The sequence below is a fragment of the Brachycentrus maculatus genome, unplaced genomic scaffold (assembly GCF_059751285.1).
Source record: "Brachycentrus maculatus isolate JH-2025_06_01 unplaced genomic scaffold, ASM5975128v1 h1tg000150l, whole genome shotgun sequence".
In the NCBI taxonomy this organism is placed as follows: Eukaryota; Metazoa; Arthropoda; class Insecta; order Trichoptera; family Brachycentridae; genus Brachycentrus; species Brachycentrus maculatus.
Window position 1 is genome coordinate 453,374 of NW_028280903.1, and position 19,774 is coordinate 473,147.

The following is a 19,774-nucleotide window of genomic DNA, read 5'->3' on the forward strand; positions in this document are numbered from 1 at the left end:
GGCAGTTTGGTTTGTCTCTAAGGACGAATAGGTGTTGAATGTTGATGGTGAGTCACTCCACATCAAGTCCGCAAACTAATTGTAAACAAAAAACATTGTATTTCATTTTATTTATTATAAGTATTGAATAAATGCATGTCGTTACCAAAATTCTGGTATTAAAATAATATTTCCCATATTTTTTTCTTCAGTTAAAAAATTATAAATTTCGATAATTGAGAAATAATTATTGTTTCTTCTACATCTTTTTCTTCTTATTGCTACTGAGATTTGGAATTTCCTGAATGGTTTGCAATTTATGCATGATCCCCCTCCATTACGATAAGGATTTAATAAAATGACTGATTTTTTTACTGATTTTAATCTTATCTTACATAATTTTTCCAATATTTCGCCATATTCGTTACAATATTGAAATTTTTATTTATTTGTCGTTTTTATTTTATTTTACAACAAAAAATTATATTAACAAAATTTGTCAGTGTATAACATGTATAACATCCATCGAAAGAATAGTTTTTTTTTAGTATTTTCTTCAAAAAACATAATTATTTTTCTTCGTTTTTTGCTAATCTTGAATATTTCACAAAAGCCACATTCAAACATGCTTAATGGCTGAAATGAAGTAACCTTTTCATCACCAACCCTTGTAAGACTTAATTAAAATACTTAATTTACACATTTTCACAAAATTTGCTCCGGAAATAAGCATCCCCTTCTACAGACGCCACTCCTGTATTACTTTTTTTCGTAATAAGTAGGTACTCTGTGATGGACGTAAATTGAAGTACTTATCTTTATATTTTTGAATGGATAAAACAATTGTGGAGTTCCTCACCAAAAAGTACATTTCCATTATAAATGATTTTAAGTAATCGGGAATTCTTGCTTGTAAAATTGTAATATTTTGGTACTGTTTAATGATTTCATATTGACAACATTTTGAGTGTGTCCAAATACTTGTTCACAAAATCTGGAAAATCTCCAATTATAGGAGTTATTTTCATATTATTTTTTGACATCTCATCAAAGATGATTCATCATCTTCTTCATCTTTGATGAGATGTCAAAAAATAAAATGAAAATAACTCATGTAACGATAATCCAGATTTTGTGAAAAAGTGTTTGGACACACTCAAAATGTTGTAAATAAATTATGTGGTCAAATTATAAGCTTAAATAATAAAAATGAAAATGGTATTTTCTGGCGTTTCTCATGTATGTGATTATAATCCAGGATTCGGACCTCACATACTAATATAAGAGTTTCTGCTTAGTAAAAAACTTCTTTACATATCACCAATAGATGTCTCTAGTGAAGTTCTAGTGATTCAATAACAAGGTTTCTAAATTGGTTCATATACAATATATAGAACTTCCAAGAATTTGAGTAGTGTGGTTGTCAATAATGGGTAGAATAGGTGAATGTCACACGTGTGTAAAGTGATCACTTAAACCAGCCTATGACGGTCGTCAGACCTGTAAATGCCCAGACTTCCATATTCTTCTTCATCTTTGATGAGATGTCAAAAAATAATATGATTTTATTTTGGTTTAACACAGGATTGGTCACGTTCTGTCGATACTTTTATTAAAATTTCAACAGAATACAGTAAACAGAACAGATTTGTGTTTAAAGGATTTTTTGTGCAATATTGGAAATGTAACTTTTTGGCGAGGACCTCCAAAATTAGCTGTATTTTTAACTAGATACGGTATAAAGAGCTATCAATGTCGGATGACGTGAGGTGGAATGAGCAGTCTGTAAGTCAAAGACTCCGGGGAAAACCTAGCATGCGAAATAAGTCAATATAAAAGGTTCAAGCACAAACTCCGTGTTTATTTTATTCTCCTTCATACTGCGGCCCGGTCGTGTGTTCACGCGAGTACCTACCAGAATTATATTCACGTATTTTATGGGAATCTAGAATTATCGCACATTTATTTATTCATTCAAGTGTGGCAACAAAAGCAAAATGGCGGGACGATTTGTGATCGTGTCTACGTGCTGTGAGTCCCGTTCTGTTTATTTTTTTATTTTTTTCCAGTCTTTTTTGTATAAATGTCTCGGTACCTACCTATTGTATAACCGGATTATGTTATACATATATAAATATGTTTACTTATTTAGGAATTCTAACGATTTTGTTGTGATATCGTAACTGCGACAAACAGTCTACACGATTAAATTCGAAAATATCTAATGCATAATAAACCTATAAAAATAATAATTAATCAAACATTTGACGTCATATGTATTGATTTTCTTGGCATTTGCAACACGTGACTATGTCTGCCTACAAAAGAGACAACAGCCCATATGTGCAGGCATATGTAGGCATTCTAGCAAGGAGAGTTCCTTTCTAAAATTTGTAATTCCAATCAATTAAATAATCATCACGCTGCTTTACCGCAGGGGTAGAAAGATAGGATAGAGCGCACATCACTCTGTCTTTGCAAACATTAATCGCCTCGTCCACATTCAAGCGTCTTCTCAAATATACTCGTTGATTATTCCGACTCCTCACCTTACCAATTTCAAGTACCATATTTCAAATACTTATTCATGCCAAGTTTTCCTTGGTCTTCCCCTTTTCTTATTTCCAGGCTTATAAATTTGTTTTATCGTTCTTTTCTTTCTCATTCGTCCCACATATCCTAACTATTTCAACATATCTATGATTATTCGAATAGTTATCACACACTGATATATCTAAATTTAATTGTTTTACATTAGTTTAGCTCGCGCGTCTCGTGTGATGTTTTAATTCCCTATGTTTCAGGAAAAATACAACTTAACTTGATATTTCCAAACTTGTTTATTTATTTCTTAGTTTATTATTATGTAGATTCTCAGTAGATTAAACTAAGAAGTGTGGCGGATTTTTGCAAACGAAAAAGATATTTCATACTGGTATATGTTTGTATCTTCTAATCATTTTGAAATCGTTAAATTGTTATAATTAAATTAGTACAATTATTGTTGCCTATTTATATTAGCACTTATAAATATATAATTTACCCGCATATTACATGTTTCTCAAATGCGATGTCACTGATAATGAGTGTCAACTAATTATTATTGAAACAGATTCATACAAATAAAGTGCTACCAGTCTAACGACGGCTGTGACTAACGTTAGTAATAACGCTAGAAAGCCAGTTAGTAATGACGGCGACACTCAACTCTCTAATCACCGACGACTCGACAACAAGTAAAACACGTTTACAAATTTTCATGTCACTACTAGTATTATCTTAAATCGACGAAATAGAAATATCACTCATGAAAACTGGTATTTCTTCGCATTATTCAAGGGTAACGTCACTATATTAAAAAAAAAACATAAAAGATCGATTATCACCTAGTAGGTTTACGCTTCTTTTCCGTCTCATTTCTCATTACTGAGAGTTGTGACCCTTGTGAAAGCAATGACTCTTCTCCAGTTATCCATTCACTGCACTGCACGTAGCGCTCTAACCACCGATGTGCCTGCTGCTGCATTAACTTTATCGGTCCATTGTGTGGGGGAGATTCTTCTACCTCTCTTCTTCTCCAGGCTACCGATCACAACCAGTCGTTCCAAGCTATCCTCATTTCCACGCGCAACGTGTCCAAAGAACTAAAGAATCCGTCGTGTTTAGACATTGACCAGAGTCAAGTCATCCAAGAGTAGTTCCTGGCGTATGAACTCGTTGGTGCGTCTAACTGTCCATGCAATTCGGAGCATGTGCCTCCAACACCACGTTTCGAAAGCGTCATTTTTTTCCTTCTGCTGCCTTTACGGTCCACGTTTTAGCAGCAAAGAGAAAAATGGAATAGACCAAATTCCTACCAAGCTTTATTTTGGTGTTGTTATTCATACCCCAGTCTTTCCAGATTTTCACAACATTTCGAGTGTGTCCAAATACTTGTTCACAAAATATTGATATTTTCTGGCGTTTCTTATGTGTGTGATTATGATCCAGGATTCGGACCTCACATACTAATAAAAGAGTTTCTGCTCAATAAAAAGCTTCTTTACATCTCACCAATGGATGTCTCTAGTGAGTTCTAGTGATTCAAGAACGATGTTTCAAAATTGGTTCATATCTATAGAACTTCCAAGAATTTGAGTAGTGTGGTTGTCAATAATGAGTAGGATTGGTGAATGTGATCACTCAAACTAGCTTATGATGGTCGTCAGCCCCGTAAATGCCCAGACTTCCATATTCTTCTTCATCTTTGATGAGATGTCAAAAAATATTATGTCCTGATTTTGTCTAGCTTAGATATGACACTTTTGGCGATGGCGATACGAAGTCTGATCTCTCATTCGCATGCTCCTTAGTTTCTAATTTGAGATCCAAGACGCTAATCAGATAAATTTTCCTCAGTTCTCATGGCAAATCGCTCATTCCTTTCAAGAACGTCATAAATAAAAAATCGTAAATTTTTAGTTGTGCGTGTTTTCCGAATGCCCATAAAATGTACTTTATCCCAGCAAAAGAGGCATATTTTTAACTTTAATATTTACCCGCTACAGGGCAGAAAGTGTAGTTTTTGCATTTTGAAGAAAAAGTATTGTTTAATTATTTTTTAAATATACTTTATATAGGGTCCGCCATCTAAAGTTTTTTTTTTTAACTAGTGCTTATTTCGTGAATGGTAACACTTAGCTCATGTCTGATTTGACAGATAATTAGTTTTATCCTTCCGCTGAGCGAATATGGTTGTGTATACGCTTGAACAACGCTGGGAAATATTGCGACATTACTTTGAAAATCATGGTAATGTTGCAGAATGTGTGCGAAAATTGCGTACGGTTTTTGGAAGAAGAGAAGCACCGTCAGCTCCGTATGTTCGTTATCTTGTGAGAAAAGTGAAAGAAACTGGCATCCTCATCGATAAACCAAAGCGTGAAAAGCCAAAAACAGTGCGTACACCCGAGAATATCGATGTTGTGGCAGAAAGTGTGCGTGAAGCGCCATCAACATCAATTCACCGTCGTTCTCAACAATTGAACATTTCGGAGACATCATTGAGACGAATTTTGCATAAAGACCTTGGTATGACGCCATACAAAGTCCAATTGGTTCAGGAGTTGAAGCCAACTGACCATCCAATGCGTTTTCGCTTCGCTGAGTGGGCCTGCGATCGACTTACAGAAGATGCCGATTTTGCCAAAAAAATCATCTTTTCGGATGAAGCTCATTTTGATCTTGGCGGGTATGTAAACAAGCAAAATTGTCGTATTTGGGGCACAGAAAACCCGCACGCATACATTGAAAAGCCGGTACACCCAAAACGAGTCACTGTTTGGTGCGGATTTTGGTCCAGAGGCATAATTGGGCCATTTTTCTTTGAAAATGAGCAAGGAGTGGCCGTTACAGTCAATGGCGATCGTTATCGGGCCATGTTGAACGGATTTTTGTTCACAAAAATTGAAGAGGAGGATATTGGCAACATTTGGTTTCAACAGGACGGCGCTACGTGCCACACAGCCGAAGCTACACTCGATGTTTTGCGCCCTGTTTTCAAAAAAAAAAAGTTATTTGGCGGACCCTTTATTTTTCAAACGGAGAAAAACCTTCAGGTTTTGCCTTCAGCAGTTCAATAAGTGGCTTGATATTTATTTTTAATACATTGTACTATATTTTTAAACTTCAAAAAAGTTCTCCTGAAAAATCAAGTTTTTGGATTTATGACGTTCTTGAAAGGAGTGAGCGAAATATTTCTGACATTGTTCATTTTAAACAACTAATTACAATATCAAAGTGCAAGTGTATGTGTAAATATGACGTATACTTAAATAAGTATAAATTTCATGATTCTTATGACGATGTTTAAATTCCCTCCAAAATTTTAAAACACGTTGCTTCATACGGATGTGCGTGATAGCGTATTTGATTCGAGACCGCGCAACGAAATAATAATGACAAAAATGCTTGAGTACCTACTTACCCTGAATCTGAGAGGCTGACCTTGCGTCAAGATTATGCATATACTGCATTTAAGTTAATGAAATATTCAATATCCATGTATTTGAATAACGCTGCGTCATTCTTATGCATTTTTTTATAATAATATGTCCATAGATATCTACATAATAGAAAAATTGCAATAATTTTACCAAGTATATTATTTTATTTATTCAGAAATTTAACAGAACATTAACATAAGTATGTTTACAATAATGAACAAAAAAAACAGGTAATTGTAACATGCCGATTACAAAATTTCACAAATCGCTCACTCCTTTCAAGAACGTCATAAATCAAAAATCGTCAATTTTAAGTTGTGCATGTTTTCGGAATGCCCAGAAAATGTACAATATCCCAGCAAAAGTGGCATATTTTTTACTTAATATTTACCCGCTACAGGGCAGAAAGTGTTGTTTTTGCATTTTGAAGAAAAGGTATTGTTTGATTATTTTTTGATATAGACTAAATATTTTTCAAATGGAGAAAAAACCTTCAGGTTTTACCCAAAACGATCTGTTGCACAGTAAAAAGTTCAATAAGTGGCTTGATATTTATTTTTAATACATTGTATTATATTTTTATACTTAAAAACGTTCTCCTGGAAAATCAAGTTTTTTGATTTATGACGTTCTTGGAAGGAGTGAGCGAAATGTTGAATGAGTTAAACATAAAAAGCAACTAAATATACATACAGTATTTTGACAAATATAATAGGTATTATTGTCATATATGTATGAATAGTATATTTAGGTGTTTTTATCATTTTCTCAAATATTTCAATTTCACACTATTTCTGTGAGCCTAAGCGGCTCATTATTAGAAATAGGTTTAGTTGTCAAAAGCAGGATCAAAATAGGCTGAAAGTATTCAAAACGCGATTTCTCAGATGAATGTGCGACAAAACGATGTATAGCAGATGTTTGAATGGTCACATATGCAATACTGAGATAAGCATTATCGATAAAATTAAGAAAGGTGTGTTGAGATGGCTTGGACATGAGGAAATAATTAGTAAGAAAAGAATAGTAAAACAAATATATTAGGGGAATTTATTTCTAAATAGGAGCAGAGGAAGACCGAGGAAAAATTGGCATTATAAAGAATTTTAAAAACTTGAAACTGGTTAGGTCAGGAGTGGGAATAATCGGTGGGTATATATTTATTAGGTGATGCATGAATGTGTTAAAGGCGAAGATTGTTTACAAAGACAGAGTGGTGTGGCGTTCTATTCTCTCTACCTACCTCTGCGGGAAAGCGGAGTTATGGTTAGTTTGATAATTGTAATGCCTGAACAATGGTTGTATTTAGTAAGATATTCATAAAGAAAAAAATTGTTGTATGTAAATTATGAAAATAAAGAAATAAATTTGTATGAAGAAACTAATGTTTTATGGTTAATGTCATGTACTGAAAAATACAATTTTATATTCGCACATTTGAACGAATTTGTGAATTTCGATTAAAAAAAAAAGATTTACTTTTAATCGATTCTAAATTGATGTCGACTGACATTTGTGACCGGAAAAAATCACGGATTCAGGTGAGAAAAAGAAAAGGACCAAAAACTTATTATACGGTTTATTAGGGAACATTTGAGGAAAAATAATATTAATAACATATAAAAAAATATTGTTGACAATTGTGTTTCCAAATGAGAATTGGTTTTTGTACGAGGTCCAAAATTGTAATGTAATATTAAACTAATAATTAATAAACTTTTTGAACTGATCCATTTCTTTTGCAAGTAAACAAGGAAACTCAAAGCAAATAACTTTTATGTTACCTATGAGTTTTCTCCTTATACAAGATCTTTTCAATTGGAATAGTCTGTTAAAGTTTCATTGCAATCGTATTAAAATAAAATAAAAACATATAAAAAATGTATTAAACATATTTCGAAGAAAAAAGTGTGAAGACAAGTTACATTTTTGATTTCAGTTATTTATTCGCAATATTTCAAGTGTGTCCAAGTCTTTGTCCACAAATTCTCTTAAATTTTTTTATTTATTGATATTTCAATATAGGTGATGAAGAAAATGGATTTACAACATTTTGAGTGTGTCCAAATACTTGTTCACAAAATCTGGATTATCTCCAATTACAGGAGTTATTTTTATATTATTTTTTGACATCTCATCAAAGATGAAGAAGAATATGGAAGTCTGGGCATTTACGGGGCTGACGACCGTCATCGGCTGGTTTAAGTGATCACTTTACACACGTGTAACATTCACCAATTCTACCCATTATTGACAACCACACTACTCAAATTCATAGAAGTTCTTTATACATGAACCAATTTAGAAACCTTGTTCTTGAATCACTAGAACTTCACTAGAGACATCTATTGGTGAGATGTAAAGAAGCTTTATTATTTAAGCTTATAATTTGACCAGATAATTTATTTACAACATTTTGAGTGTGTCCAAATACTTGTTCACAAAATCTGGATTATCTCCAATTACAGGAGTTATTTTCATATTATTTTTTGACATCTCATCAAAGATGAAGAAGAATATGGAAGTCTGGGCATTTACGGGGCTGACGACCGTCATCGGCTGGTTTACCAATATAAGAGTTTCTGCTTAATAAAAAGCTTCTTTACATCTCACCAATACATGTCTCTAGTGAAGTTCTAGTGATTCAAGAACAAGATTTCTAAATTGGTTCATGTTTAAAGAACTTCCAAGAATTTGAGTAGTGTGGTTGTCAATAATGGGTAGAATTGGTGAATGTTACACGTGTGTAAAGTGATCACTTAAACCAGCCGATGACGGTCGTCAGCCCCGTAAATGCCCAGACTTCCATATTCTTCTTCATCTTTGATGAGATGTCAAAAAATAAAAAATAAAAAATAATAAGAAAATGGGTGTTGGCGCATTTACAGGTCTTTTGACCTGGTTGGTTTAAATGATGGAACTCATATAAATACATATATTACACGATTCCTACGTCGAACCATGTGCGAACCATCGGTAGTATACTGTATATGGTTGATTTGGGTAATATTTATTAAGCAAAGACCCTTTTGAATACATGCAAGATTTTTACATACTAGGAGACGCCTGTAACTTGTAACTTGTCCAGTTCCTTTTTTTAAGTTCCTTTATTGTTTGTTCCTTGCTTACAAATACAAGGTAAATTACAAATAAGAGATTTTTATTCAGCCGCTCTACTCAAATATATTTTGTCTCCATATATAATCGTAAAAGGTAAAATAAACGTATGCACAAGAGAGAAGTGTTACATATAAATAATAACAGAAAAGTGCATTTCAACTGCATTTAACTTACATCCATCGGCTCCGGGTAAATATACATACGTGTTAATACAATACAAATAATTATAGAGACCAGTTACTTTACTCAAAACATTTTGGATGAGTCCAAATCATTGTTCAACAATCTGAAGGAGAAAGAAAAACGATATGGCCTTATTTGTACAGTTTTATAATCAACTTTTTAGATTTATATGAGCGCGATGTTACGAATACTTGGTTATTTTTTTCAAAAATGCGCAGCATTTTAAAATATTCATTAAAATTCAGAGCACGATCTTTAGTCTGCACTAAAGTGGGTACAGGAACTTTACGTGAAATATAATTTTATTTATTATACCTCATATTCGCTAGTGTCCATTAAACTAGAGAGTGTCGCCCATTTTAAATAAATTTACGGTTTTTTAATTTCCAAAGAGTGTTTTAAATTTTCCTTTTCAAAAATATTCATGAATTTCAAAAAACATAATTTTGTTTTATCGTTCTTTCTTCACTCATTCGTTCCACATATCCAAACCATCTCAATATATCATTCTTTTTACTATCAATTCTGCTAGTTATCTCAGCCATGCATTTTTCCTTACATTATAACATCTATCATACATACATCGTTTTCCACACATTCCTTTAAAAGACATTTGCTCAATTATATCAAATAAAAATCTTTTTTTGCTACAACTGATTTTAGTTCTCCATTTACTCTGCTTGCAGCATTCACTGTTCTTCGAATATCTGTATCAACTTTTCTATCCATAGAAAACATAATTCCCAAATATACAAACTTCTACCATCTTATTTTTTGACATCTCATCAAAGATGGAGAATAATATGGAAGTCTGGGCATTTACGAGGCTGACGACCGTCAAAGGCTGGTATAAGTGATCACTTTACACACGTGTAACATTCACCAATTCTATCCATTATTGACAACATCACTACTCAAATTCTTGGAAGTTCTATATTTATGAACCAATTTCGAAACGTTATTCTTGAATCCTTAAAACTTCACTAGAGACATCTATTGGTGAGATGATCTATTATCTATTCTTATAAAACAGTCAATTGTTTTTGTTAAAGATATTACAAAAAAAAATCAAGATAACTATCCAGAGGTTTTTATTAATTATCAGTTATCAATCTGATCGGGGTTTAAGTGAAATATTTGTTAACATACTTTTAAAAATTTAAACATATCCAGAACCTTGTAAATTGTATAATAATTTACATTTAAATATAAGTCTATTCTGCATTTACTTTGTGGTAAAACATGATGATATTATTAAGGAAAACACTCCTATTTTTACCAATCGAGTTTTTTTACTCAAGTGCAAGTGGTAAAAAACAAGTGTTTTCTTTAATAATAAATGTAAGTCCTTTTAAAACCTTCCATTAAAATATTTTTCCTGAATGTAAGGACAAAACTTGCTAAATAAACAAATAAACACCTATTACTCGTTTAACAACACCAAATTAAAATCATTTCAATAGCAAGGCTTTCTTGCTGATGGATTTAGATAATTAACCCTTTTGCGTTATTTGTAATAAAATGTCAAATAAACATATTGGAAAATAATAATATCGTAAATCCCTCAATTTTTAATAGTTATTTTTACGACTTATTTATGAATACTTAAGCCGGAGCTTATTGAGACACATATATTTTTAATAATATCATATATGTAGGTAGAAACATGTATTGTTGACTTCGAGACTAATTACATCTTATTTTTTACAGTGTTATTGGTGATGCAGATTTCCAATTCATGCCAAATGAGAATTAAAAGACAAGAGGATGATGTATTCTTTCCTGACGAACAGGATCCAATGAGTATTGACGATAGATATGCTTTCCAAAACCAGCAAGGTGGTTCAAATGGAAACCAGCAAGGTAGCTTTAATGGAAATCAAGGTGGTTTTAATGGAAATCAACAAGGTGGCTTTAATGGAAACCAAGGTGGTTTTAATGAAAATCAACAAGGTGGCTTTAACGGCAACCAACAAGGTGGCTTAAATGGAAACCAAGGTGGTTTTAATGGAAATCCACAAGCTGGATTTAACAGCAACCAAGGTGGTTTTAACGGAAATCCACAAGGTGGTTTTAATGGAAACCAACAGGGTGGTTTTAATGGAAATCAACAGGGTGGTTTTAATGGAAACCAGCAGGGTGGTTTTAATGGAAACCAACAGGGTGGTTTAAATGGAAACCAACAAGGTGGTTTTAATGGAAACCAACAAGGTGGTTTTAATGGAAACCAGCAGGGACCCAACCAACAAGGAAATCAAGGTCGACAAAGGTACTGAAATTTATTTATTTAAATTTCGTATAATGGATTCACAGAAAAGGAATTAAGTTTCTTCAAATTCAAAAATCAATTATACATAATAATTAGTGATATTCAATTACGAATATTTTTACCTGCAAATACCCAAATTTTCATATTCTTCTTCAGATGTGAATCTCAAGAAATATGAAGTCAAAATATAAAATTAACTACTTAGTGAAGAAACCTAGATTTATGAACAAGTATTTGGACACACTCAAAATCTATTTACATTTGATAGTCAAAAATAACGGTCGAATTTGCATTACAATTTATTTAAACATCAATATAATAGAATGTTAGTGATCAAAAGGGGTTGAAATATTAATTTTAATACACCTTTGTACACATTTACACAAAAAATATACATCTACATGCATTTGTTCATATTTAATATACATGTATATTTATATGCTTTACTATTTCTTTAACCTTCCCTTCCCGGTGTTGTGTAGCTTGAATACATTGCTTCTAATTACCATAATATTTCTATAAATATATTAAATACAAGGCCAAAATATTAGGTATTCCTCATTAACATATTTAGGCATTGATTAAAAAAATAATATTTATAATAATAATTTTGTGAAAATCGGAAACAAATTCGCGTATAAACAGCGCGTGAAGAGTGTACGGGAACACGACAGTATATTCGCATCTCACTCTTGCGCACTTGCACTGTGCAAGCATGAGGAGCTCAAAGCTCAATGTTCTCTGGCAAGCGGCAGTAGCTTTTGGGCTTCCGACAAGAGTGGACATATGCTTGTTTCATGAGCGTTGCCAGATGGTTTTTTGATGTTTTCAGCAAATAGATCTAAATTTTCATATTTTTTTCCTTCATTTATAATTAATTAAGGGGATAAGCTATGAATGTCCGTATTTTTCCGATTTAAAATCACCAATTTTTCATTGTGTAGTGACTACCCAATACCGCGACACGCGTTTTATTTAAGCATTGGAAGGAAAAGGTTATACATCAATACCTTACAATGTTTCCGATCAAAAGCGTTTTAAATATTCATTCAAATATACCTTTGTACACATTTACATAAAAAAAGACTTCGATTTACAAATGTTTACATTATTTTGTTTCATTATAATGATAACATAAAAAGTACCCTTTCTAAAATTGGTAGATATCGTCGATTCCCACAACAAAGATAATTTAATTTTTTGCACAGCATAAGTTACGTTTTGAAATTTAACCTTAATTTTCAACAATGTAATAAAAACAGTTGAACCCGAATATTCATTCAATTCCGGAGTTTGCGACTTATTTATGAACAGCAAAAAATGCGTAATAATTCCTCGTGATAAAATGGAGAACGTGATTATATTACTTAATAATATCACGTTATATTACTTAATACAAAAAATAACGTCGGGGTAGTATGTTCATTAATCAGGAACATTTTATCTATTCACTACATTTTTAGGTGGATCCAAATCCTTGTTCACAAATCTAGGTTTCTCTACTTAGGAGTTATTATTATACTTTGAAATCACAACATGAATGAGGAATAATAAAGAAGTCTGGGTATTTACAGGGCCTATGACCTGTCATACATTGGCTTGTAAAGTAATCGCTGTGATCACTAAACCGTCAGTGAGTTTAATTTTTTTTTTTTATAAATTGAAGTCTGATATAACTGATCTTTATCTGCACCTAAATGGTGCATAGGGCACCGTTTCAGAACAATGCGTATTAACTCGATCATTGATTATACGAAAGCATGGTGTCGAGTGCTTCACTCGAGGTTTGAGTATCTAGGGTTGAAATATATTTTATAGGATAAAACTATCCTTAGTGAATGGTAAAAGACGTTACTATAGACGGTATATATGGAAGGAAATGGAAGAGAATATGTAGGTAGTACTTGGAAAGAAATGGATATGGATAATAGCAACATTACCCGGGGTACTCAGGTTGCATACCCATAACGTGCAAGCTACCAAAAAGCAATACTAGTTCCATGAGTTAATTTAGACGTTGAAAAAATGTGAAAAATGTGAAACATTTTGAGTGTCGAAATGCTTGTTCACAAATCTAAGTTATCCCCGCATAGGAGTTATTTTTAACATTTTTGACATCTCAACGAAGATGAATAAGAATATGGAAGTCTGGCATTTACAGCGATTATGAACATCGTAGATTTGGGTAATTTTTATTGATTTTTACCCATGATTGACAACCACACTACTCAATTTGTGAAACTTCTAGATAAATTGATTAACATCGTGACCTAGTACTATGTTGGAATATGGAAAGCTTTTATTTAAGCTTAATAATTATTGTTGCAAACTCACACGTACTTGGTTCTTGGTTGTATCCAGAAATTCCTAAAATTGAGTAGTGTGTTTGTCAATCACGGGTAGAATTGGTGAATGTTACACGTGTAAAAAAATTATCACTTTGTCAAGCCTATGACCGTCGTAAGCCTTGTAAATACCCAGATATCTATATTCGTTTACATCTATGTTGAGATGTCCAAAATTAATACTCCGAAATGTATAAGTTATGAAAATGAAACGGTTTCATTTGAAATGTAATTTAGAAAAGCCTCTGCTACGATACACGATGTCTGCAGTTTCTATATTACAGCTATTTAAGTTTGTCTGTCTCGTCGTAAGCGGCAACGAACTGATTTAGCCTTTCGAAACGGTAAACATGACTTCAATACATCTCAAACTGAGACATATTGGAGTATAATTCCCCGCACAAAGCTCATAAAAACGATAACGTCATATATCCATCTTATTTATCCTACATCTATGTATCAAGCAATATTACATGCATTGAAAAAAAGTGATTTCAATTATGTGCATCAGCAAAATTACGTTAAAATCAGGACCATTTAAGTGAAGCTAGTAGGGTTGACAATAAGAAAAACAGCGAAGCTCAAATGCACATAGAGATCCATGGAAAGATCTATGCTTGGTTTAAGTCTGATGGATAAAATTAAAAATAAAGATACCAGGAAAAGAACCAAAGTAGAGGATATCACGTAACGCGTGGCAAAACTCAAATAGCGATGGGCAGGACATATTGCAAGACAGGATCCCACAAAAAAGACCCCCTAAAATTTTACGATGGAGACTTTGAGAGAACAATAGAGGTGTCGGAAGACCCCAAAAAAATGGTCCGACGACATAGTTGTTGTGGGGGTAGGAACTGGCTGCAAGCAGAAGCCGACTGGACGAAATGGAAAGAAGGGGACGAGGCCTATATCCAGCAGTGGAGAGCAGAGGGCTCATGAAGAAGAAGAAGTAGGGTCGAATCAGTCGCGCATTAAATTTTATTTATCGTCGCGTCACTGATCTAGATATTATTACTTGTCTAGATATTACCACAGAGTGATTGCTGAATCAATTAATAAAACTCATTATTTTTCCATAAAACTTTATTCAATAACCTGTCTTCAGTTTCTTAATTATTTTTTTCATATAATGCACCCTCTCTAATAACTTTTAAGAAATGTCTGAGACATTACTATCTATCATTAGAATTCTAACTCTCCATCAAACCTCATCCTTATTTTTTTCCCTCTACCTCCTTTTCTAAACTCCTTTTTTCGCCTTTTTTATTATCATCAATTTGTAATTAAGGTTTTTTTAATGTTCAAGTACTGCCTTCCCTCTGATTGCAAACAGCCATGAAAGGTATCAAACGTTTTGACCAATATCATGTGTCTGTTTTTGGTTAGTTGGAAGATATTGCTTTTTAGCAATAAGCCCCCCAATGTTTGTATTTCTTTTCAGTACATTAAATAAATAAATTTATTTTTTAAAATATAATGTTTAATGTTCAATGCAAATAATTTTACAATTAAGCAAGATCACTGCATTGCTGTAGTCATTATGTTGAGTAGTTTCTCATTCAATTATTTGTTTTAAGTTTTTTTGAATGATTTTAAGCGCTATACAAAAAGTTCATCTAAAAAAACTCGTTAGAAAAAATATTCTTCGAAGCTTTTTGGCAATCCGTCAAAAAAGTTATCCGTATTTCACACTTGATAAATCACAAAGTTCAGTCACTGTTTTTCTTCATACAATTATCACTAGAATTTTTTTTTAAAACTTACTAACTACCAACAATCACGCCGTTGTTTTGGAGGAGTGGGCAGAGAGAAAAGAATTCTACACCAATCTGTGCAATCTATCTTCGCCTCTTCCACATTCATGCATGCCCGCCGATTATTCCGACTCCTGACCTTACTACTTTCCTGTATTAAAAATACTATATCATGTCAAATTCTCTTCTGCCATCCTCGGCTTCTATTCCCTTAGTTCACTCTTCTTTCCTTACTCATTCATTCCACATATCCAAACCGTCTCAATAAAACATTCTTAATTTTATCGATAGTGTTAATCTCACTCTTATTTCACCATTCGAACATCTATCAAACACCGTTTTGTAGAAAATCCGTCTGAGAGATCGCATTTTGACTGCATTCTGTGTACTTTCATCGAAATATTCGTTCTTATTGATATTTCCAGCGATATTTTTTAAACAAAATTAATTTTAATTATGTTTTATTTAGTATTAAAGGGATCATGTTTCTAATTTATTCCCCAATCTATTTAACTAAAAACATCTTCTTTCAGATTAATCTCTTGAGAATCCGCTTTTTAATTGGAGACATTTATTTACACTGAAAAATGGATTATCTCGTTAAAGAAGAAATTCAAAATAGACAGAATAATATTTTTCACTCATGGATATAATATCGATGTAAAAAATACTATAATTATTTATTAAATCTTTACTGCAATTAGTTATATTAAATTTAAAAATAGAATTAAAATGTTACAAAATAAAACGTGCATAAACTCAAGACCTCCTTACTAACATATAAACATATACAGGGTGTACCATAAACCAAAGTATTCCTTTTAAGGGGTGTAAGGCCAGCTCATGACTCACCAAAAAATGAAAATATGACCTAAGTAAAAATGCCTTAGTTTTCGAAATGTTTCTACGCCCTAGATCAGTTGTTTGAGAGCAATTTTTTCAATTTTTCATATTTTAGCAAGCCAGTAATGGTATTTTTTTACAACATTTTAAGTGTGTCCAAATACTTGTTCACAAAATCTGGATTATCTCCAATTACAGGAGTTATTTTCATATTATTTTTTTGACATCTCATCAAAAATGAAGAAGAATATGGAAGTCTGGGCATTTACGGGGCTTACGACCGTCATAGGCTGGTTTAAGTGATCACTTTACACACGTGTAACATTCACCAATTCTACCCATTATTGACAACCACGCTACTCAAATTCTTGGAAGTTCTATATATATGAACCAATTTAGAAACCTTGTTCATGAATCACTAGAACTTCACTAGAGACATCTATTGGTGAGATGTAAAATGTTTTTTAGACTGTGATCGACAGAATTGTTATTCAGTATTGTGAGACATAAATTAGAATCCTAAAATATTTAGTATTTTTCCTAAAATATTTAGTTTTTTTTTAAACATTCAAGTACTATCAACCCTCTGATTGCAAACAGCCATGTATGGTTTCAAACGTTTGGATCAATATCACTAGTCTGTTTTTGGATGGTTGGAAGACATTGCTTTTTAGCAATAAGCCTGACAACGTACTTATTTTTTTTCTGTACGTGAAGTTAAAATAAATAAATAAATAACATTTAACTTAAGTTATTTTTCAATTCCGAATGGTTTGAACATGATTAAGTACAATTTTCCTTCCAGTACAACTCCCGTTCCTGGAGTCTCCACGCCAGCGCCCACCCCTATTCCAGGATGTGTACCGAGATGCCTAGTCACCCCAGAGTACAACCCCGTGTGCGGATCTGATAGGCAAACCTACCCTAATATGAGCCAACTGACTTGTGCTAGTCAATGTGGAATAAGTAAGTTGCTTGAATTAATCATCAATTTTTAATTATTAATTTTAATGACATGCATTAAATATAATAATTGAACACTGATTTTGAGAGTCTAGTTATTTGTATTTAATTATTAAAAATACGACAAAATTAAATTTTTATTAAAAAAATTAAAATAGAGTTCTACAAATCAACGCTAGATCCGTATTTTTTTTCAATAGCCCCTGCAATATATGTATATACAAATAAATATTTATATTTGTATATATATATATATATATATATATATATATATATACATATATATATATATATATATATATATATATATATATATATATATATATATATATATATATATATATATATATATATATATATATATTTATATATATAAATATATATATATATATATATATATATATATATATATATATATATATATATATATAATATATATATATATATATATATATATACATTGTATTTGTACATGTGCTCTTAATTCATATAAATTCAACCCGTTTCGTTATGAAACATTCTATTGACCAAATGAAGAAATTTGGTTAACCCTTCACTGCATACTGTATAAAATTTGTTACGTGCCCAAAAGTTAGTGTTAAAACGTTCTTTAAAAATATTAGCAAGCATTCTTTGTTGTTACTGATTAGATACATTCATAACTCACGTATGTAGCTCATAATTTATCCAAAAGACGCGCTATGAACGCCAAAATAATAACTTCACTTGTCTCTCGAAAACGAACTGTCAATGCAGTCATGCAGTCATGTAAAAAAAAGTTATGCAGTGAAGGGTTAAGTTAAAAATCTCGGTGAGTGGTTATATACAAACATTACTTACATTAAAAAAGTCAAAATGACTTACCTCAAAGTAAACGCTATAAATGAAAATTACAAAATAGCTAATTAATTTATGTTTTTTTTTCAGGAGTTCAATTTGTACGCATTGGACGCTGCTGAAAAAAACTAATTACGGAATATATAAGCTAATAATATTTTTTAATTAACATTATTTATTTTAAGCATACGCAACCACATTCATCTTTAAAAAAATACATGTTTATTTGGTAATATTTGAGTATTATTTATCTTCCTGACGTTTGCGATCTCTGTGGTTTCATGTTTTCCTTGACGCTCTATCCAGAGCTACTCCGGAACGCGTCCAATTCCAGTCCAGTCAGGCATATTTAGAAAATGCCACATATTCCGGATATTTTGCCCTCGAGAATCAACTAAAATGTACGGTGGTTTCCACCACACATTATGAACCGAGATACTCGTACAGTAAAACCTCGATACAACGGACCTCTATTTAACAAACTTCTGATATAATGGACAAAAATCTAGTCAAATGTAAAAAAAACGTTCTTTTTATATCGTTGGTGAACTGGCAAAAGACGTTTATTCGAAAATATGCTATTTTGACTTCATGATGCATATTTTACAGTTTCAATGTTCTATAACCTGGTGTTTGTATATAACATGTCATACATATGTGGTTTTAAAAGTGAATTTCACTTTAAGTTTAATAACGGGTATTTTAATCAGGCTAAAAGCTTTAAATAACATGGATTATTCAAACAGAGATTTAAGATTTAACTCTTTTCGCCAGTATACCCACGATATTAAACATGCTAAAGGTCTAGTGTCGCCGAATGTGAACAATTTTTAGTGGCCACAAGAATCATATCATATGTCTAGCACTAGAATTTGAGACATTTTATTTTTATTTTATTTTATTTGTTTGGGAATTGTACAGCTAACATAATGCCGTGCTGCTCGTAGACTGCACCTAGCCGGAGTAACAACAACACTGCTAGAAGTTATGTAATCAGTGGTAAGATCATATCCAAGATCTTCTTTTTCTTCTTTTTCTTCTTCATATTTTAGGACTAGGTCCTGTCATTCTCCGGTTCGCTCCTGGGAGGTGGAATACCAGCTATCCTTCCATCGCTTAGGTGGTCTTCCTGGGGAAGATGATCTGATGGATAGTCAGATCATCTTGGATGAATGATGATCTGACATCCAAGATGATCTAACTATTCGTCAGATAACGAAGTTCAACTTTATACTGCGCATTTTCCTAATTTAAGAGAGTTGAAAAAAATGCTAACTTCAAAAGTGCAAACAAAATATGATTCCTTTTTCAATGCAGGATTAGCGAAAGCTAATCAAACAGCAACGTCACTTTGCGACGAGTGTCCCAAGGCAGTAAATAGAATATTGTTCGCGTTTTATAATATTTGTTTATTTTTAAGTAGAGTTCATATTAAAAAAAGGTTTTTTGATTGATTTGAAACCTATTCTTATATAACATGTTTTCGACTTCAAAAGG

At 32.2% G+C, this 19,774-nt stretch overlaps 1 protein-coding gene across 2 annotated transcripts; it reads left to right on the forward strand.

The window, feature by feature from the left end:
* Positions 1 to 1,837: 1,837 nt before the first annotated feature.
* Positions 1,838 to 18,510, forward strand: LOC148308765 (uncharacterized). 2 transcript variants are annotated; one of them, XM_088261195.1, is made up of 5 exons: positions 1,838 to 2,010; positions 10,977 to 11,129; positions 11,175 to 11,535; positions 17,283 to 17,443; positions 18,368 to 18,510. In XM_088261195.1, the coding sequence occupies exons 1-5, from the start codon at positions 1,977 to 1,979 to the stop codon at positions 18,397 to 18,399; spliced, it is 741 nt and encodes a 246-aa protein (XP_088117321.1). In that variant the 5' UTR covers positions 1,838 to 1,976; the 3' UTR covers positions 18,400 to 18,510. The 2 variants fall into 2 exon arrangements, with proteins under 2 accessions (XP_088117321.1, XP_088117320.1); XM_088261194.1 differs by having other exon boundaries at positions 10,977 to 11,535.
* The last annotated feature ends 1,264 nt before the right edge of the window (positions 18,511 to 19,774 follow it).

Coding starts and splice junctions, on each gene's coding strand:
- LOC148308765 (XM_088261194.1), top strand. CDS start 1,977: ATGGCGGGACGATTTGTGATCGTGTCTACGTGCT. Junction 2,011..10,976: donor TGTGATCGTGTCTACGTGCT/GTGAGTCCCGTT, acceptor TATTTTTTACAG/TGTTATTGGTGATGCAGATT. Junction 17,444..18,367: donor TGCTAGTCAATGTGGAATAA/GTAAGTTGCTTG, acceptor TTTTTTTTTCAG/GAGTTCAATTTGTACGCATT.